This window comes from Marmota monax, unplaced genomic scaffold (genome assembly GCF_021218885.2).
Source record: "Marmota monax isolate L192 unplaced genomic scaffold, Marmota_monax_Labrador192_F-V1.1 WCK01_AAM20220418_F8-fsc00001, whole genome shotgun sequence".
Lineage (NCBI taxonomy): Eukaryota > Metazoa > Chordata > Mammalia > Rodentia > Sciuridae > Marmota > Marmota monax.
In genome coordinates this window covers 36,882,894-36,904,336 of record NW_026693777.1, presented here as the reverse complement: position 1 = coordinate 36,904,336, position 21,443 = coordinate 36,882,894, and the positions used below count along the sequence as shown (strand labels likewise).

At 39.6% G+C, this 21,443-nt stretch overlaps 1 protein-coding gene across 6 annotated transcripts in view; it reads right to left on the bottom strand.

Annotated features, from left to right (window-relative positions):
- Nucleotides 1-21,443, bottom strand: part of Fmn1 (formin 1) — a 401,580-nt gene that overhangs the window by 278,554 nt on the left and 101,583 nt on the right. For 4 of the 6 annotated variants that reach the window (XM_058584664.1, XM_058584667.1, XM_046461452.2 and 1 more), the window contains one exon: nucleotides 16,715-16,890. The exons of 1 other annotated variant lie outside the window; for it this stretch is intronic. In XM_058584664.1, coding sequence (XP_058440647.1) covers nucleotides 16,715-16,890 — 176 coding nt within the window. Of the gene's footprint in view, nucleotides 1-1,208; nucleotides 3,168-16,714; nucleotides 16,891-21,443 lie in introns of those variants that run through there. One more of the 6 variants, XM_046461451.2, reaches the window with a different exon arrangement.

Genomic DNA, 21,443 nt, shown 5'->3' with positions numbered 1-21,443 from the left:
TAAGGCAAAGTACTACACAACCCTTATTATCTTTTTTATGGCTATTTTTTAAAAGCACAAATAAACTTTGAGTTGAAGAAACAGACACAAATGTACTGTATTTTAGTACATTTATAGGACTGTTTACAATCATATTCCAAACAACTCCAGGACTAATAAGGATTAATTTTGCATTTTCCATGAACATTAGCACAGGCCAAGACACGCTTCTTTATGTATTCCACACTGCTTACTTCTTTCTTTCCTATTAAAAAAATGAATGAAATTGCCTTCACATTCAAGTTATTTTTATAGGAATTGATTTTTACATCTATAAGAATGCTATTTTTTGTTTAGTTTCTAACCACAACCTGAGAACATTTTTCTAATGACTTGAATTTTTTATTCAAAAGAGCATAGTAAATATACAGGAGGGATTGGTAATCACATTCTGAATTGATCTTAAGCAATAAATTCTATTAATTGTTTTTATGAACATTTAATATCCACCAGACAGGTGCTTCCTAGTCTTTATACATACATTATCTGAAGTTTTTTTCTTTGAATAACTGTTTTCATGAATTAGATACATTTTATGCAGAGCTTAATTTAATCTTCATGATAACCACATAAAGTAAGGGTTATTTTCCTTATTTTGCACATAAGGAGATTGAGACTCAGAAATTATCAGGGTCATCCAGCCCGTAAATGGCAGAGTTAGAATTAAAACCCAGTTCTCACTCTAAATTCAGTGCTCAATCAGGAAGCCCCACAGCCAAATGGAACATTTCAATTACATCAGAAACACATATTTTGCTAAATGGCAGACTTTCAAAGGAAATCATAGTTTTCACAGAGGGGTAATTAAGCAGTGAGGAAATCCCTATAAACGCAGGCTATACCTCCATATGCATCGCTTCCCATGATGCTAAATCTTTATAAGTATTTACTATTGATGTTTAAACTCAGAGCAAGGGTTTCCCCCTTCCTACTCACACATCTCTACATATATTCCTCTTATTACACTCCAAGAAATATGCGAAAGAAAGAAAAGCACTCCTCTCCAACTCAATACTCTTTACAAGGATGATTTGATTTCATTAAAATCATTTTTCACCCACGCAAGAACACTAACGATAGGCAACTGGAATTCGCTTTGTTGGCAAACCTGAAAACAAATAATGTGGCATCACGTTTTATGATAAAATGCAAAACCAAACTCTACATACGCTTTTGGAATCAGACGGGCTGTCTGCTGGTTTGGACTTGGACCGTTCAAACACAGCTCTTAGTGACTCCTTTTCATGTTTCATCTTGCGCTTGAGAGCTTCCAGCTCAGAGGTGTCAGCCGTAGTCCCCTTTTTGGGGGGACGGATGAATAAGGCTTTAAAGGCCTCCAGAGCAGTCTCTGGTGGTTTTGGCTTGACCTCGCCACTCTGGGTTTGGACATCTTCAGAGTCCCTCTGGCTCTCCTGATCAGCACTACAGCCCATATCTCCTCCCCCAGGCGACTTGGGGTCTGCTCCCTTTAGTTCAGTTTTGGGCATGTCAATGTTGAGTAGCTGAGAGAGCTGCTCCAGGAGAGTGGGAGTGGCCTTCGGATCACTTGCTCTCTCCCTGCTCTTCACAGTCTGTGGCCCTGTCTGCACCAGAGACTTCTGAACAGGCTGGGTCAACTTGAGCAAAGCCAGGTCCCCATCCTTTGGTTTAATTTCAGTGATGGTCTCCTCTCCTTCTGCTGTGGCTCCTTTCTTCAGTACACGAAGCCCACTGAAAAAAGCTGGAAGCTGGAACGACTTCTCTCCAGGGACTTCTCCTTTGAGAGAGACACTTGCAGTGACATCGCCGCTCGAGTTCTTGCCTGTTGCTACAGGTGGGACTTGGGACCCTTCTTCTCCAGCCTGGCCTTGGCTGGGGCTATGCTCTGTCTGAAGGCCATCATCGCCAGGTTCCAATTTGCTGCTTATCTCAGATGGACTCCTTTGAGGATTTTCTGCACAGAGCTCTGCATCATCCATTTCCCCAGTGCTAGCATTTTCTCTAGAACCTCCTGGGTTTTCTTTGGGCTCCTGAGATGGCTCAGATAAGTTAACACTAAAGGATTTTGGGTCATTGGTGCTGCTTCCCTCTTCTGGCTCTTGGCCTCCATCATCAGAGTCAGAATCACTGGTGGTATGCACAAGGGTCCCACGGACACAGATGACATCATCTCTGCCCACATTCAAAGTAGCAAGTGGAAGAAGCTCTTGACCACGGAGAGAACTCCCTGCTTCTGCTTTTCCCTGACTTCCCTCCGATTCTCTCTCCACGCTTTCAGTCTTCCCTTCACTTCTTAGATCAGGTGGCACCTGAGCCTCTGCCTCCAGCTCATCTGAGCCTTTGCTGGGATCATCCTGCTGAGGTGTGGGATCCACATCTAAACTGCGGAATGCTTTCAGCACAGCATCCTCCTCTTCAGGCTTCACAGATTCCAACTTGTTTGTAAATCCAAAGAGGGATTTCATAGAAAACTTACTCAGGATCGACTGAGCCATTTCAAGTCCAGCTTCGGATTTTTCTGGTTCCGACACATCACTGCCATTTAGAGAGTTCCCAACCTCCTCCATGTCTCCACAGGCCCTTAGAGGAAGTTCTGACTTGTGCTACCCTCGCTGTGTTCTCTCAATTTATCCATTCCATCTGCCCTGAAATTACAGGGCAGGGAGCAACAGGACCCGGGAGGGAGCCAGGCTCTCAGCCGCTCAGAGAATACACTTGGTCTCCCTCGGGTCACTGTGCCCTCCCTTCCGGTTTACTCGATGACGGAGGCGTGCTCGGGGCAACCGTAAAAAGCCTGTGGAGCTCTATGCCCAGGAGCAGCTGAGGCTACGCACCTTTACTACACGCGGACAGGAGGCTGCTCTTCTTGGACTTCCGTATTTATTCCCCTGGACAAAAGACTTTTTGTCATAGGAAAGTCAGCCTGCCCCGTAGTCCCAGTCAGGACTTCAGGAGGAGCTCCGCCCCAGTGCCTGCGGTTCTCCTGGTTGCATTCAACTTCCTCATTGGTGAGCAAGTTGAGGTTCCTGAAAGTGCTGAGGCGGCAAGCTGATCTTGACAGTCCTAAACCACCCCCTGGAGCAGCCTAAGGGATTCAGAAGTGAATCAGCAGAAAATGTTTGAACTACTCCTTACATGAGCCCTCTTTTCCATCTGGAAAATGATTAGAGGCCTGGGCCCGCCAAGCCAAAACAACAACTACACTAGTAGGGCACCCACATCAACAGCCACTTACCAGCCCTAATCAAAAGGGAAAAAGTAAAGATCATCTTAAAGTACCCAGAACTTTCAAAGCAGTCAATTTACTGCCCTTGAAGTCTTTTTTTTTTTTTTTTTTTTTTTAATGCTTTCTTCCGCTTCTCGCAGGTTGCATCTGGAATGCAGATTTCAGCTGCTGGCTGGAGTAGGAAAACCAACACTACTGGTTTCAAATTACTGCTGTTTTAGCTCTGCCCTAGCTGCCCGAGTTCTACAAACAGGTACTTAGGAAAGTACGCCCACCACACCCAGTGTCTGTCAACCATTAGGTGGCAGAGTAAACAGCTCAGCAGGAATAATTACTAGCTGCGCTCCTGTGCCAACATCAAGCTTTGACTTCCTGGCTTCCTTAGGAATCCTGGTAGCAGAAGAAGGCAGAGCATCCCTCTCTGCTTTAGTGCTCCAATCACCTAAACAAATCTGGCACACAGCACAATGAAACACATGCTCTGCCTTGTTAGGCAAAGTAATTCATCAAAGATCCCTGAGGATCCACATTCCCCTAGTGGGCAAAACATCTGAAGCCTTTGTCAGGTGTCTACCATAGACCCATTTTGCCTTAAAAAAAAAAAAAAAAGACACACAAAACAACCTCTAAACATCAGTTTAATGTAATATCTACCACTCTGTTACATGCTGGGAACCTGGCAACTTAAGGACAGGGGGAAAATTGAAGCACTGTTTCCTAGCTGCCTACCTGCCTCTTGGGGCACCTTCCTGTTGTACCTGAAAGTCTCAATGTTTTTCAAATCTAGTTCAGTGAGCAGACACATAGTGAGCCGCTGGAATGGACAGGGCACTGTGCTGGATTGAGAGAAGAGTCAAACTGGCTTAACGGATATTGCCAACTCTCTTTGAGCAAACCTCCAAGAAGATTGCAGCCAAGTATTAAACACAAACAGCAATTTCTTCTGCAAAACAGAAGCCATAGCAACCAGCAAAATGACAGTCTTGCTTTATCTGAAGTGGGGAATGGCTGCAAGTCACCCTTGGATAACTTGAGTCATATTCTCTAATACTAAAGATAATGCTCATTAATACTGAGAAATTCTGATTGCAACAATGTTTTTTTTTCCAATGTATTCAAAAGGAACCCTCACACAAATTTGAAAAAAAAAAAGGTACATATCATTATAACCCACCAACACCTTCTAAACCTTGATTTGATCTTGTGTCTAAATGGGTACTTTCCTCTTTGCATCTGATTCTAACTTATTTGGGGATTATTAACTGAAGTAAAAGTTAAATCAAAAACCACCAGGACACTAGAGGAAAAAAAAATCAATGGTGTCATTTAAGTCTCAGCACAAGCTTGCTGTCTAGAGGAAATGCCTATTGATAAAAGTCAGACTTCTGCTTCTTCAAGATTATGAGAAAGAATTATCTCACCAGATCATAGATCATTCTTCTTAAGAGATACATATGCAAAGATGGGTGAGGGGTGGAGACACCACATATACTTGGTGAGAACCTTTCATTTTCTGCAACACAACTAATGACTGATTTCCAGAATAAGTTTCCAGGCCCCTCAACAGACAAAAATAGGACCTAAACTGGAAGGGTGTGTTAGTTCTTCCACACTGTGGAACTGAAATTATAAGGTTCAGCATCCTCTCAATACCCACCAATTTCATGAAAAGTGGGGCAAGTCTTTGGTCCAAGGAAATTTTTCTTTGGCCCTAAGTATGTAAAGTGTTTTGAGGCTCATTTTAAAAGTTAAGAAACCAAGAATTAAAAAATTAAATTAAATAAATAAAACCAAAACCAAAAGAAGGTAACTAACTAAGCTAGTGAATGGGGAATAATGTAAATAATACCTAACATTTGAATATTTACTATGTTCCAAGCTGGTTTTGGTGCTCCACATACATTAACCATTTGATATAAATCTCAACTATATAAAGTCAGTATTATTATTCTCTTCCTGCTAGGAAATTGAGGCACAGAAATATTAAACAGCTTGCACATGTTTAGAGACCCACAGAATGGTAGGACTAGAATCTGAATCCAGACAGACAGGTTCTAGAATCCATATTCTTAACCACTCCTCTACAGCCCAGGGCTACACTTCCTGCCCTCATAGGATGCCACACACAGCTGAGACTTGAAGTACAGAGGGGCTTCAGTCCAGCTTGTTGGTGGACTGTAAGATGCAAGATGCACTTCTCCTCCAGGATGACACCAAAGTATAAATGAGTTCATGAAAACTTACCCTGAGGATGCCCATTATGCTATTAGTTCAGAAGAAGTCTAGAGATGCTTCTTAGGGGGAAAAAAATCAAGCAAAAACTCCAGTAACACCTAGCAGGTTTGTTTATTGGCCATAGACAAGATAGAATCTGCTGGAATTGAGCACATCAAGAGCTTTTCCAGCTTCCTCCTACTATTCCCTTCATTTATGAAGCACAACTTCAATTGCAAAGACTCACTCATCCAGTGTCATTAATGAGCACCAATTAGGTCTGGTGTACAGAGATGAAGACACTCCACCCTGCCACCATCATGAAATGTGTAGTTGGGAGGGACATCAGCCAAGAAAGAGGAAATTCTTTGCTCAGAAAAGGTAGCCAAGTACTCTATACCCAGGACTCAGTCTGAATAGCAGCAGCTGAGCTGAAACAATTTTGAATGAAAGCAAGCAGTGACCATTTAAATATGAGGAGGAGTGAAGAGCAGAAGCCTGGTAATTCGGAAATCAGAATACTTACTCTTCCAGGCCACTAGTTCTCATGACCAGAAGACATTCTGGGATTTGAAAAGTGTTTCGGACTATAATATTCAAATAAGCAACTCACAAATATGATCTAAGTGGGTTGGTCTTGAAAAATGAGTCTATTTAAAGTTTAAATACTTCCAGGAGTGGAGATAATCACCTTTCTTGGACATTATTTATCTCAGTGTCATATCACATTGTGATAAATACTTGGGAAGCACCTGCTACACAAAACCAGTGGAAGCCAAGACTTTCATTCTTTACAACCCACTATAACCTCAACTGGTTCTCTTTGAGTTGTAATGAGACACATAAACTGTCTAATAGCCACATCGGTGCAAAAGGCCAAATGAAAATGGTCCACCTCAGGCAACTGAGTCAGTATATAGGATAAATAACTAAGCAGGGGCTGGGGATGTGGCTCAAGTGGTAGCGCGCTCGCCTGGCATGCGTGCGGCCCGGGTTCGATCCTCAGCACCACACACAAACAAAGATGTTGTGTCCACCGAAAACTAAAAAATAAATAAATAAAATACGAATTCTCTCTCTCTCTCTCTCCTCTCTTTAAAAAAATATAACTAAGCAGCATTTGATCCACATGATACTCTTCATAACTATTTGTTAGAGAGTTCCTATTTAAAATCTGAACATAGGGGGCTGGGGATGTGGCTCAGTGGCAGAGCCCTTGCCTCGTACATGTGAGGCACTGGGTTTGAGTCTCAGCACCACATAAAAATAAATAAATAAAAATAAAGGTATCATGTCCATCTACAACTAAAAAAATTTTTTTAAATCTGCACATAATATTTGTGGGGAGAATGTCCTACCAGTGAACCCTCCTACCATTTCACCATCCTCTCAACTAGATAGAAGCTGGAATTAGTTCTACTTCAGGACAACATATGGGCATCAATCCAGCCAGTGGATACTGTTGAGATAAGAATGAAAGAACTACAACAGAAGGCACATCACCACCTACAGGCTGTAGTGCGTAGCTCTGTGACCTTCACGTATTAAAGAAATCAGCATTAAAAACTATTTTTATATCACTTTGTGCAAGTTGTACACTGCCTAGAAAGAAAACTTCTGAAGGCCCCCATCCTCTATGGAGCCCTTTCCCATGTTTTTCAAGTTAGATTTATTTACTCCACAATCTCAAAGAGCCCCCAGAAAGGCAAAGGAGATTGCTTCCACTGTCAGGCTAATTGTCCTGTTTCTCCTTGTCCAGTTTATTTCAAGCTCTGGGACTGATTTTAATGATTAATTGCTTCTAACCTCTCAAAATTATTTGAATAGGTTCATGTAGCAATTGCTTGAAACAAGTAGAAAGTGGAATTAGAATTAGTAAGGGTAAATAAGAGTGTAGAAAGTATGTGGGGAGGGGCTGAGGTTGTAGCTCAGCAGTAGAGCGCTGGTCTAGCATGTGCGAGGCCCTGGGTTTGATCCTCAACACCACATAAAAATAAATAAAATAAAGATATTGTGTCCAGTTATAACTAAAAAATAAATATTAAAAATTTTTTTAAAAAGGGTATGGGGAAAATTTTCAGAGCAAGGGATTGGGTAAAATAAGTACACTATGAATAGGAGGAATAGGATCACGGGTAAAGATGGACTTTTGTTCTTGTTGTTCAGAAATATATTTCAACTTAACGAACGATGTCTGGTATAAAAGGGAAGGGCTGAGGAAATTATGATGTCAGGATTATCCAAAAAAAACCTATTGAGGGCCGGGGTTGTGGCTCAGTAGTAGAGCGCTTGCCTGGCACGTGTGAGGCCCTGGATTCAATCCTCAGCAACACATAAAAATAAATAAAATAAAGGTTTGTGTCTGTCTACAACTAAAAAATATTTTTTAAAAAAAATCTTTTGATTGGTTGAGGTGTCATACAAAAGACATAAAATTATGGAAGAATTTGGGTAGAAATGAATTGTTGGGAAGCTGACTGGGTCTTTAGAAATATTAGAAATCATCTAGTTGGACCTTATTTTAAAGATGAACATAGTTAAAGTCAGGAGAGTGCTGAGCCTGCCGTCCTGTTCAAGTGCAGCATCTCCATGGGGAACGAGGCTTCCCATCTCCCACTCCTCTCATCACGCCACCCTCCAATAGGCCCTGTGATCCTACCCTCTTCCTCAGCAGCATCCTCCACAGGCCCATTTTCCACATCTTTGAAATGGAGAGGACACTCTGCTTCTACTTGATGCACAGGACTGTGATGGGACCAAACCAGTGACCTCCTCAGACTCCTCCTAGTTTTGCAGCACTCCTTCTGCCTTCTTGGCATGGAGTTCCCCACCAACTAACCTAGCCCCTCTGCACAGCCTATCAAAAGCTGCAATTGTTTCTCCTAATTGGTTAAAAAGAAAACAGGCGGCACCTGCTTGTTTCAAGGAATGAATCTCAGTGATTAAGGGTTTTTGTTGTTGTTGTTGTTGTTACTGCTGAATAGTCGATGTAAATATTTCTAAGACTGGTTCCCCCTGACGGTATCAACGTTTCTATGAAAATGGGTTGAGAGCAAACTAGAAGAGTCTAAAAGGGAAGAGGAGAGGCTGGGCATGTTATGAAACTGGGAAAAAAAAGGAGAGCAGAGGGTGTGTGATCATTTAGAGATCAAGAAACAAGGGCACTGGGCAGAGCTAAGAGCACCGTCCTGGGCGCAGATCATGTTCTGCCCCTGTAAGAAGCTTGACCATGGGCAAGTTACACAGACACCCTGTGCTGCAGCTTCCTCACCTGGAAACTGAATAATCCCCTACACCTACCCCCGTAAGCTCCCTCCACTGTGTACCAGGACAGACAAATGCAATGCCTTCCTAGACCACTGCCCCATTGTGCCACAAGTGAACTAAGTCCCAAAGAAAAATCTTCCAAGGCATCCCTCTGGGTGTTTCAGGGCCAGTGCTTCCTGGGTTGGTTTTTTCCATCTGTTTCACCTGAGGAGAGTAATTAGCCTAGCATGGTCTCAGGAGGCACTGCAGAAGGTTACAGAGTTTTCCCTGTTCTTTATATTTCCTGAGCTCCAAGGTGATTTTTTAAGCCTCCTCAATCATTTCAGAAAACAAGTAATCCTTGAATTTGGACCTTCTTTTCATTCTTTTCTCAAACCTCAACTGAAGCATACTGATAATGACACTGCCATGCTAGTCCTTTGGGGAAGGGCTGTTCCCAAACAGTGCCTGGCCCGGGAGGAACACAGGTCCTGGACAGCAGAGCACTGACCATTTTCTTTTCCCTTTGTTGTTTGTTTGCATGTCTGTTTTTAGGTCAGTTCCTTAGACTTGAAAGGTGCTGCTTTGTTTTAAATTTCCTCACTCTTACAAATATAAAAAGCAAATTCAAAGTTGTTAATACGTTACTGGTTAGGGTCCCACTGGAAAATATTTCTAAGACTGGACTCCACCAACCAATCTCAAAGGTTCGCTGAAAATGGATTTAGTGTTGATGACAAAATAAAATAATGTTAAAAATAAAAAGAAAGGCTATAACTGAACTTGTGAAGCTAATGGGACAAGGAGCGGTTAAGTGGGAGCTATCTCTCATGGGACAGGTTTCGGAAGGGCTTTGAGCTTTTCAAAAGTGAAGAAAATATTATGATTGGCCCACTTGGATAACGACAATAGAAGGCACAAAGTCTGTGGAGAACGCATCTCATTGTGGTTAAATTGCTCCTTATCAAAGGTAGAGATGAAGACCTGGCATCTAATAAGCTATTTATGCCCATTACTGCCTATAACTCCACTCCTTCTCAATTAGTAAAACTAGACCCCTCTTGGGTCCTGCTATTACTAGTTATTTTTTTACTTTTCTTTCTTAATTTTCTTTTTAAGAGAAAGCTATTCTGGGAGTTAGTTCAAACTCTAAAGATTCAGCTATCATTTAAAAATATTTTTAAATTTAGAGGAGTCAGTAGAAAATTTAGAGAAGGCGGAGACTTAACTAAAACAAAGTAGAGGTGGATGAGAAGAGGTGGATGAGGGTAGAATAGGAAGAAAACCAACAATTTTTTAGGATATCATTGTTGTTCTCAGTAAGCATCATGCTAGGTTCTTTAGGTAAGTTTTCTTGCACCCTAGTTCCTTCCATACGTCTATGAGAAAGCTCTCATTAATGCCATTTAGATTAGTGTGGTCCAGTGCAAGGTTCTGCAATAAAGGAAACATATTTCTGTCATTCTGTGTGGTAAATACCAACCACAGAGGCCTCCAAGAACTGAAAATGTGGTTAGTATGACTGAGGAACCAAGTTTTTAATTTGACTTAATTAAATAACCACATGTAGCGAGGAGCCACTGTATTAGGCACTACTATAAATTAATACTGAGGTTCAAAGAAGTTAAGTCAATTCTAAGATTACATACTCAGGAATGGCAAAGCCAGGATATGTATAGAATCCCTCTGATTATAAATGTTTGTTATTTTTGTTACAATGAGAAGAAGGAGAAGGAGCCATGATATTTTATAACATTTTTCTTTCCTATTGAATATAGACAGGGATGAAAAACAGATCATGCAGTTACCCAAGCCAACTGCCTACTGAAGTCAGAAGAAGTTTGTGGAGAGTAGAAAGAGACACAAAGATTGTAAATTCAAAATCAGTAATAATTCCTTGAACTTAATACCCATATAAGAAATCATTTTAAGAGAAAAAAATGTGGAAACAGATATCACTCATTAAGGTTACAAGGAGAAAGAAATGAGGAACTGCCATGGATCCTATTTTTAAACATAGTTAAAGAGAGAGCAGAGAAAAAGTAGTAGAAGAGGCCAAGGCTGTAATTTTGAAATGGGGTGCACTTGGGTTCATTATGAAGTATTCAGTAATGATCATACACTAGCTGTGTCACTTTAGGCAAGAAGGTAAGCTTCTTTAAATTCTTTAAGCCAATGTCCACATGTATAAAATGGAAAAATAATAACCCAGAATTGTTCAAGAATTAAATGTGCTACAATTCCTAATCCACAGATGGCCAGTGTGACTACTCTTACTCTGAAGCAAGTATGGTCGCAGGGATCAGTGGATGGCGAGGAAAAATCCCATTTCCACAGTTTTGAAATGTATTGCCTGTTGGTGCCATTTGGCACACCACTTTAATTGGAGATTTAATAAGACAAATATATATAGCGCTGTGGTCATTTTCAACACTGGAAAAAGTATCATGAAATACTCTAAATTAATGTTCCCAAGAACCAAGGTCATATATTTTCTATAGCTAGAGAGGGAGGTTTATGATATTCATATACAAGACATGTCTGTAGTAGCTGCAGTCCTTAATATAATTTAGAAATAATGATATTAATAAACCAGAATGACTTAATTAAACTCAGAAAAACCCTAAGGGCAACCGACAAATATTTAGGCCATAAAAATTGAAACTTTATGTTAACATAGGCGTGTTCTCTAATGGCCTCTGTTCAACAGCTACTGCAGTTCAAATTCTCAATGGGCCATATGGGATTATAATTTTAACCACAAATTCCCACCCCATCCCCCATCTTGGAGGAGAAAGAGACCAGGGTTTAAAGAGACTATGTGAGAATCACAGTACCCTAAGTCCAATGAACAGAGAAGTGAAACTTTTGGGACAAAAAAAGGAGGTCAAAAACAACCACATGAATTTTAGAGAAACTGAATAAAATATTTCCACAGCAATATGCCATCTTGCTTACATAAAATTCCAATAGAAATTTCTCATTTAAAAAAAATAAAACTCAGTTCTATACTGTGTTCTCTCAGGTTCTGAAAGTATACTACAAAGTTTTCTCTGTGTATACAATCGAGAATCCAAATTTTATATGAACCACTATTTCATGTCAGAATATATAAAGAGGAAATAAGAACAAGGAGTGTTATAAAGATCAAAGAAAAATGAATTTAACAGCTACATTAACCATTAAGTTGGTTCAGTGATTAAGTTTATTGTTCTTTTTGTTTTACAAAGAAATGTGGTATGTTACCAGATTTATCATTACCATGCAATTTGTGGGGAATATACAGGTGGATGTCATAGAATTGTGGAAATGGCATGTTGACTAAACTCTGTGCTTGACACAAAAGAGGATTTTTATTGAAGTGTAGTACCAAACCACCACACCAATTCCAAAATTGGAACTAATTTGAGAGAGCAATTAAATTTTATGTGGATTTGGAATCATATCAGCTTGTTTTTTCCAACTGCTTTATTATGACTTCAAGAGACAAGATTTTTTTAAAGAATCCATTAAAAATTCATCAATTGCAATTGTTCTTTTTACCTTGCTAATTTCTTGATCATTTACTGTACCACCAACAGACATATGTCTCTCTTTCTCACACTGTCAGACACACACACACTCACAAATATACCCACTCCTTCAAGAAACAAGCAACTTTGATATTTCTGAATTCATTTCACTTGCAGTACTAGCCCCATTTGCCCTGAATATTCTAATCCTAATGATTTGGGCAAGTCAATCCTGTGGCTTTAGTGGGAGGGTGATTCTCATTGGCTTTCAAAAAAGCAATACAAAGATGTGGGCCCTTTCCATGTCATGCGAAGGCACCATATCAGAGAGCAATTTGTTATTGATGTGCTATCTAGTTTACACTGTGGGGATTGCCATTTAAGAGTGAAGGAAAGTAGGTAACTGACATCTGCTTATATCCTCACCTATATGCGACTGGTACATGATGAGGGATATAGTGCCCCGGATTAGCAGCTGCAGTATTTTCACTAGATGAGTTATGTGTGTTAATACTTGTTGTAGTTCTAACTACCTAATTCTGAGCCTGGTCCTCCATCATCATCACTGATGATGGAGTTAACCTCTACCCATTAAATGAATGTCCTTTGTTCTTAAATTAAAAGAAAACAAACAGATAACAACAATAATAACACACACACACACATTAAAAAAAAAAGAAACAGAAGTATCCAAGTAGTGAAGAGATAGAGGGGATTAACATTTAAACACTTTATACTCAGACCTGGGTTCAAGTACTGCTGCTGTCTTCACTGAACCTCTTGTCTGATTTGCACAGTAGACACAATAATACTGCAGAGAACTGAACCTGACATTAGAAAGTGATCAGTACCTCTAAATTCTTGTTACTGGCTTAGATAATTCAAGGTTGCATGTGGAACTGATGATTATATCCTTCGGTTCATAAAGTGCAACTTATTTGATTCTGATGCTGTGTTTTCCCCAGACAATTAAGCCAATTCACTAAGGAGCATTCACAAATAAAGAGACTGATGATCCTTGTAAACTAGGAACACCAATATGAATTCAAAGTTTGTATATTAAGAGCTGGCATGCCAAGTCCTACTTTCAAAGGTTCCTGCAACCAACAAGTAACTCTGATGACTGTTCACCTCCTCTGCTTTTCATAGCTCTGTTTTCAATCTCAGGCTGCACCTGTCCTAGTACCTTTTCTCCCTAACCATATGCCTTATTTTTTTTTTTTGAGAGAGAGAGAGAGAGAGAGAGAGAGAGAATTTTTTTAATATTTATTTTTTAGTTTACAGCGGACACAACATCTTTGTTTGTATGTGGTGCTGGGGATCGGACCCAGGCCGCACACATGCCAGGGGAGCGCGCTACCGCTTGAGCCACATCCCCAGCCCCCCATGTGCCTTATTAATAGACATTTTACAAACTATCCTTAAGCATTCCCCTCATGGATGCTTCAGGAAACTGCCCTTGGTGTAATGAGTTTGGTCACTTGGGCTCTTTAGTCTCTCACCACATTCAGTTGCCTGGTTCGAGGTACACCGCAAACTGAGGTGCACAGTTAATGGTAGCTCCTAGTTTGCTGGAACATGGAAACTTCACTTTAAGGCTAAGTTCTTCATTTTTATGCTCTAAATGGCTCTCTGGGATGACTGAGGTGGTATCATACATAGATGCTGTCCTAGAGCAACTCATACATTTGGTGCTTTTGAACGTTGTCCCAAAAGTGATACGCAGGGTTGGTAGATTTAGTCAACAAAATGCAGGACATACAATTAAATTTGAATTTCAGACAAGAATTGTTTTTTAGTATAAGGCTATTCTATAACAATATTTGGTAATCGCATAATACAAAAGTGGAGGTAACAGACCATAGGGTACAGTCCTCTAGAGCTTTGTCATTTGCTCAGGATGGTCTGCAAATATGCTGAAGGAGCACTACAGGATAATCAGCCTGCAGAGCCTCTCCTCACAGCAACTTCCACAGCCACAAGACCACAGTGCTGGTTGCTTAGGAATTGAAATACACACTGGCTGTTTGGTATGGTGACATAAGAAGACATATGGATCTGGCCTTCATCTTTGGTGTCTGGCCAGAGCTCTTAAAATTATTTTATGTGATAAGTGATAGGAGCATCTTTTGTAATAATATTTGGGTTTTGGCCCCAGCTCCTAAAACAGCTCAGGAGTGATATAAGTGAAAGGAGTAAGTCCCTTTTAATGACACCTGAGTTTATATTAATGAGGGGATTTTTGGAAAGCCTCTAAGGATAGGAGATTGGCTTCCAGGGAAACTAACTATGTGACTGGAGGACTAGAGGTTGCAGCCTCACCTCTGACCTCCAGGGAAGGTAAAGGGGCTGAGGTAGAGTTCATCACCAATAGCCAATTACTTGACCAATCATGCCTACATGATAAGGTCTCTACAGAAAAAAAAAAAATGGAAGGAGTTCTGTCTCCACAGGGACCCTTCCAGACCTCACCTGTGTGTCTCTTCTCCCTGAAATTCATTTTTATTCTTTAAAAATATCATTTATAATAGATAGGTCATGGTAAGTAAACAAAGTCCAAGTGTTAACAATGCTGATCTAGATAATAATCCAAAGAAACTACTCCCTCCAATTTTTAAAAATTATAACTAATGGAAAACTAAGAAACATACATGCTCATTTATTTTTATTGTATATTAAACAAACTTACATATTTAGCATATAAAGACATGTATACATGTATTACACATGCATTGTATATGTATAGATAATGCATACTTACAATATGTGATATATGACATATATAATAATAGGCTTTTTATGTAGTGATATGTATCAAAAGCCTAAAAATATTTATACAAAATCATTTGCCTCCAGAAGTTTATTATAAGGAAATAGTTTAAATATTGAAGAAAGTGTGGTTATAGTATTTGTTTCCAAACAGTAGTACTACTCTAGAATTAGAAACAACTTCAACGTCCAATAATGAAAAACATGATTAAATTTTGGCATATCATTAAGTGGAATATTATTCAATCACTTAAATAACATCTATAAAGATGTTATAAATCATGGGTAGGCAATGTAAAAGTAACTGGTTATAAAATAAAAAAGGTTATAAAATAGTAGACTTATATTTTAAAAAAGCTTCATTGAGAATACATCATCCAAATATATCAAATTTTCAGCTGTGGAGACTATGGGTTAATTTCTTTTTTCTAATGTATGTACATGTTTCTAATTGTCTATAAGGATTGTGTATGATTTTTAGAATTGTAAGAAATTTAGTAAAGTTAAAAAATAATTTCATTCACAAGAATAAAAACTAGGAATACAACAAATAAGAAAAAGAAAGTAGCCTTTATGAATTCCAAGGCCTCCTTCCCTTTGTCACCTGCTCAATTTAAAGTAATTCACCAATAGATGTCACTGTTACACTTCTTTCTTTAAACACATCTCAAGATATACTTTTCAGGCAGGGAGGACAAAGACAAGACTTTACAAATCCCCATCACCTGAAGAACTATCAATCTGTTATCTTCCAGCTTTATTCTAAACATCTGGTTATAAAAATTAATATCAACTGCTTTTCTAAAATAATGTGCAGTGACTATGGTTTTATGGTTATGAAAAATACAAGGTTCTCCTACTCACTGGTTACCACCTACATGATGCACCTAACCCATGAATTTGAAAACCCATGTTGCTCCCTATGTGATCATAAGTCTAACCCGTGCGCATCCTTGCATAGTTCCAGGTTGGAAAGTAATAAACCCGAGAACAAGATTATCAGCAGGGCGTTTACTGCTGTTAGCAGAGAAAGAAAAACTAAAATGCTTCTTGGATTCCCAGTGCTCAACCCCTCTGCCGCAGGAAACTGGGTTGGGGAAAGGAGAGTGGTGAGAACCATGGCAGTCTGGTCTATCCTATCAGGCCATCTAAATGTGGAAGTAGCTAAACCCCAGCCCAATGCTTTGTATTAGGGAGTCAATGCTTCTGTGTCAATGAACATACAAGTGAATGAGAAAGGAGAAGGCTATGTTTTTTAAATGGGTCATCCTGTATTCGACAGATTTCCTGCCAACCTGTTCACCTGTTATTTGAGCAGCTGGAGAGAAAGAAAGGTTTATAGATGTGCGGGAAGACAGGCTACTTGGGTTTCACTGGAGAATGCAGGGCATACCAGTCAGCTGTCATGTGTTATTCATAAATTTTTAGTAAAATGATATTAAATGACCATCAGCAAATAAATTTTCCCACAATGAAGTTTAGGCAGCAAAGCTAATGTGAGTACTCTGAAAAAACATTCGGTTAAATTATAAACATAGTCACTTTCTAGTGTACACATTTCAGATCACCAAGATACAACTTGCTTTTCTACAACCCAGTGATTCATCAAAATACTGGTCCACACACAAAATGCAGCCTTGAGAGCTTTATATGCAAAATTAATATTAAATGCATAATAGGTGAACTTGTGTTGACCACAAAGAACCACAACACAAAGATTTCTACTTACATTGAGATCCAAGTGCAATTCGATTCTGTTTGACTTCTCTCTTTCCTCGTGAAGAAGGAATGGACAGGGTGGGCCTGCTCTGTAGCCCAGGACCCATGCACTTCCATCCCTGGAGGGAAGGTCTTTAGTTGTCTGCTCATTGAAGCAGTCCCAAGAAAAGCTCTCGGAGGAGATACCTAAACAAACAGAGAAGATGATCATTGACACAGCCGCTGAAATGAAATGGGGAACTCCTATCCATCCTTCCATATTTGGGGAACTTCTACAAGGGCCTTTTCAGACTCTCTCTCTCTTCTCTTTCTAATTTTAGAATTTTCTGTCCTCCAAAAGTGCTTCTACCAATTACTCTTTCTGGATAACACCAACAGAAAGTTAAAACATATGCCCTCACCACAACTTAAAAGGATAAATCTATTAGCTGTACTCTATGCTTACCAACCTGGGCTTCATGATTCATGCTAGGTCAGAATGAAATCAGGAGGAGATGCTGTTAAAAGAAATCAGAAGGCCTGGGCTGTTGGCTTTACTACTAATTGGTGTCACCTGAACCAAGTCACTAGTGCATCTGTTCTTCAGGAGCAGGAACTGTGCCTTGCTCATTTATGTTTCTGGGGACAGAATCATCATGCATGGTTTGTTGAAAGAGTGAGTGCTGTATGAGTAACCTGTTTGGGACTCACTTCAGTTGTCTCTCAAATTGAGGGTACTAAGTTGGCTCATTCTCACCAAAACTGTCAGAGTGATAATAGCACCAGGCATTGTTCTTAGCCCTGTTCTTCAATTTTTAAAATAACCTATAGTTACATATCATTAGTATTCCCATTTTAGATGGGGAAACTGAAGCACAAAGAAGTTAAACAATGGGCTCCAGATCATAAAATCAGTAAATGGTGAAGCTAGGATTTGAACCCAGGCCATTAAACACTAGAGGACATGCTCTTAGTGACTACGCTACATGGCCTCTGACTGACATTCTCAAGTTGGCAACGTCTGTTCTGCACTAGAAGGACTTTGTGGTCAGAAAAGCCACATGCTGTATCCCTTGGAGAGCAGGATTCATGTTTGCATACTGAAGACCTTCAGAAGTCCTTTGGTAAAGAAACATAACTCTGTATAACAAGGTTTTCCAAACTTATTTGGCCACAGGATTCATTTAAAGGGACATCTGCATAATACGTTGCAGACCATTTGTATTTTACTGGAACACCGTTGGGAGAATATTAGATTAGATCAGATCATCTCTAAAGTCCCAGATAACACTCAAATCCTAGTCCTCTTTTAATGCCTGTGATCAACCTTGGCAAAATATTAAGTAATTAGGTGGAAGTTAAAGATTTAGGCTCAGTGTACTTTTGAGGAGAGATCATTGTTGGACATATGATAGGGTGTTTATTACACATAATTCTGTCAGAGTCTCTTTGGCAGTGACCCAAAGACAACCAACGGCTTCCACCACACTGAGTACCTGACTTACAAGTAACTTGAGCTGAGAATAAATCAGCATACATAACATGCTTCTCCTTTTATATTAGAGTAGCATTCTAGAAGAAAGAAACTTTGAAACTAGTAAGGCTTTACTTTTTGATTGCTTGTTTGGTTCATTGTTTTTAATCACATTTTCAAGTGAAAGTGATACAGGTCATAATGTTTCTACAGGTGCCCTGGGAAGCTTTCCACTAACCACTTTGTTGCAGTCACTGAGAAAAATGAGAGTACAGGACCTCATAAGTCTATTCTCACCTCTGTGACATAGGGTGCCTAGAAGGTGAGACCTCTAGAGGGCCAGATGCTCTAGAATGAGTGCATTTTCAGCCATGCCCCTTGCTACCTACTGTCTGCAGACAGAAGGTCTCCTAAGCTTTCATTTAGGAAGCCACATGTTTTGGAGCAACCCTGCTCCAAAGACAGAAAAAGACTACTGCCTAAAATTATCTCAGGAAGCAGGCAGACTGCTAAGTACCTTCACTTTTTCCTGAGAGGAAGTCAGTGTACTTCAATAGATGAAGAAATTAAAGCTCATACTCCTTTAACATCTATGTACATAATTCATCCCCCTCCTAGGGTATTTCAGTCCATGATTGGCAAGAAGAGATATACCTTTTTCGATGTATAGTGTGCTCTTACCATACTAACTCACTTCCAAAACATTTAATTACTAATCGGACCCCTCATTTTAAATCCCTTCACTTTTTATTATTTGCTGGTTTTGGTCAAGTTCACACACACTAATAAAACAATAAAAAACATGATATGTACATCACAAAACACAGTGTACAACACCTAAGGTAAGACATCTATATCATCAGAGGCACATTGTCTGGTGAGTCTAAGTTCATCATTCAGGTTTGAGAAAGTGGTAAATTCCCAAGATAACAAGGGCTTAGATAAACACATGTGCACACACAGCAAACACACGCATGCCTCCAGTGGCTATCCAATACTGCAGTAATCAGGGGAGGCATACAATCCAATTCACTCTTCATGCAGAGCCAAAACAATGGAAAGTTTAAGAGGAAACAATAAAAACTAACTTGGCCAGGTGCGTGGCACACACCTGTAATCCCAGAGGCTCAGGATAATGAAGCAGGACGACTGAAAGTTCAAAGCCAGCCTCAGCAATTTAGTGAGGCCCTAAGCAACTTAGCAAGATCCTGTCTCAAAAAAAAAAAGGGGGGGGGGGCTGGGAATGTGGTTCAGTGGTTAAGCACCCCTGGGTCCAATTCCTAGCACCAAAACAAACAACAACAAAATGAACTTGGATTCTAGAGATGGCCTCAGTTTTAAAGAGCCAATTTCTAATTGCCTAATATTTAACCAGACAATATCCCTATGAAGAAAACATGCAAGGTAAAACCAAGATGCGTAACAATTTTGATAAGGATATTTAGGACAGGAAAGGGCTGAGGGAAGAAACAAGTAACATGAAGGCCATTATTCTCCAAAGTCAGACAAAATCAGTTAGGACACAGGACAAATTCACCTTTCCAAAAATAATAACAAATTTGTGAAGTCATTTTTTTAATGCAGAGTTTTAATAATAAAAACACAAATATTTTAGTTAAAAATAAGGTGTGTCTGTAAGTATTGAAATAGGTAGTATCCATGTTACTCTCTTCAGCTGAGTAAACTTGAAAGAGAAAAATTACCTGAAATTAGATATATTCAAAACAGTTAACTGCCATTTAGGTTCTATTACAGATTTTAGAGTGTCAGATTTTCAGGAACCTTTTATAAAAAGCTGAAAGTGTCTTTTTTTATTTAATCATGTTTTCTCCTTTAATGTGCAAATTACAAATCTGCTTTATTCAATATTTATTATTTTGTTCCTCAAAGACATTTCAACAGCTTGATCAATCACACATACACACACAGGTTAATTCTACAGCCAACCATGGTTAATACAACATACAGCACAGATACACAACAGGTAGGTGACTTACCTTGTGACCACTTTGAAAGTCTGTGCTTTTTCCAACCATTCAAATGATGAGCTGCACTTCCTGGTGCTAACCTATAACATCAGCCTGGGGTTTGGCTGTCAATTATCAAAGCAATAAAAGCAGACAGAAAGAAAAGGTAATATGCCATTCAAAACAGAGGCAGTATCTATAAACCATCTTTCCAAAATGGAATCAAGCTCTCTACCTGTAGTACACTGGATTACTGCTCAACTTCTTCCCTCCCTCCCTACATTACCATTACGGACTCAAGGCCTTTTCTATTGCCTCTGTAGCTCCTTGCATTGGAGTGAAAGTTGTAGATTTCCTCATATCATGGAAGTTGAGTCTGGTCATATGACTTGTTTTGGTCAACTGAATGTGGGCAATATGACAGGGCACCAAAGTCATAAAAGGGTGTTTTGACACCCTGCTTTGTGCTTCTGCTATCATCATGAGACAGGCATGCCCAGGGGATCCTTGAATTAGAAACATGCCTAGATACAAATGCAGCCTAGAACCAAGTTCAGCTAAACTCACATTAAGATCAAGTGAACCTCGGTCAATTCTTGGGCCAATAAATGGGAGCAAAAACTAGCTGTTGTAAGCCATTGAGAATTGGGGCCTATTTGTTAAAATAGTGCCTCATATACTCTATGATCTGCCCCTAACAGCAGATCTATAACTTAAAAACTTAACTTTTTCACTGAGGGCTTGAAGACTATAGAATTTTTATTTTGTACTGAAACCAATTAATGCATGAGTTTTTGAAAAGTGAAAACTCATGGCACACCCATTTCCTCATTCATACCAAGATCTGTGTACATTTCATTAAAAAACCAATTAACCTTATTTACTAGGCATTAATTACCCTTAATCAATCTCTCTCTCCCTTCTCTCTCTCTCTCTCTCTCTCTCTCTCTCTCTCTCTCACACACACACACACACACACACACACACACACATAAACACACTTCTAAGAGAAGTTTCAAAACACAGCATAAAATCAGAAGATCTAGACAAAGTCCCTAAGGAACAAAATTAGAGTGCCTTTCAGCCTTCCTCTTCTAATTTTCTTGTCATGCAAAGCCCTAACTTGACAGAAATGATGAAGTGGTTACGCCTCCAAAAAAAAGGGGGAAAATACCCCTCAGCTTGAAACCCTCATGAGTTTTCATTCCTATGCTGTAGTTCCTGAGGCCATCCATCATTCTTGACTTAAACCTAAAGAGGTGAAGTTTTCTCAACCGCAAACATCAGAACTGACATGTAAAGGTAGACAGGTTGTCTTC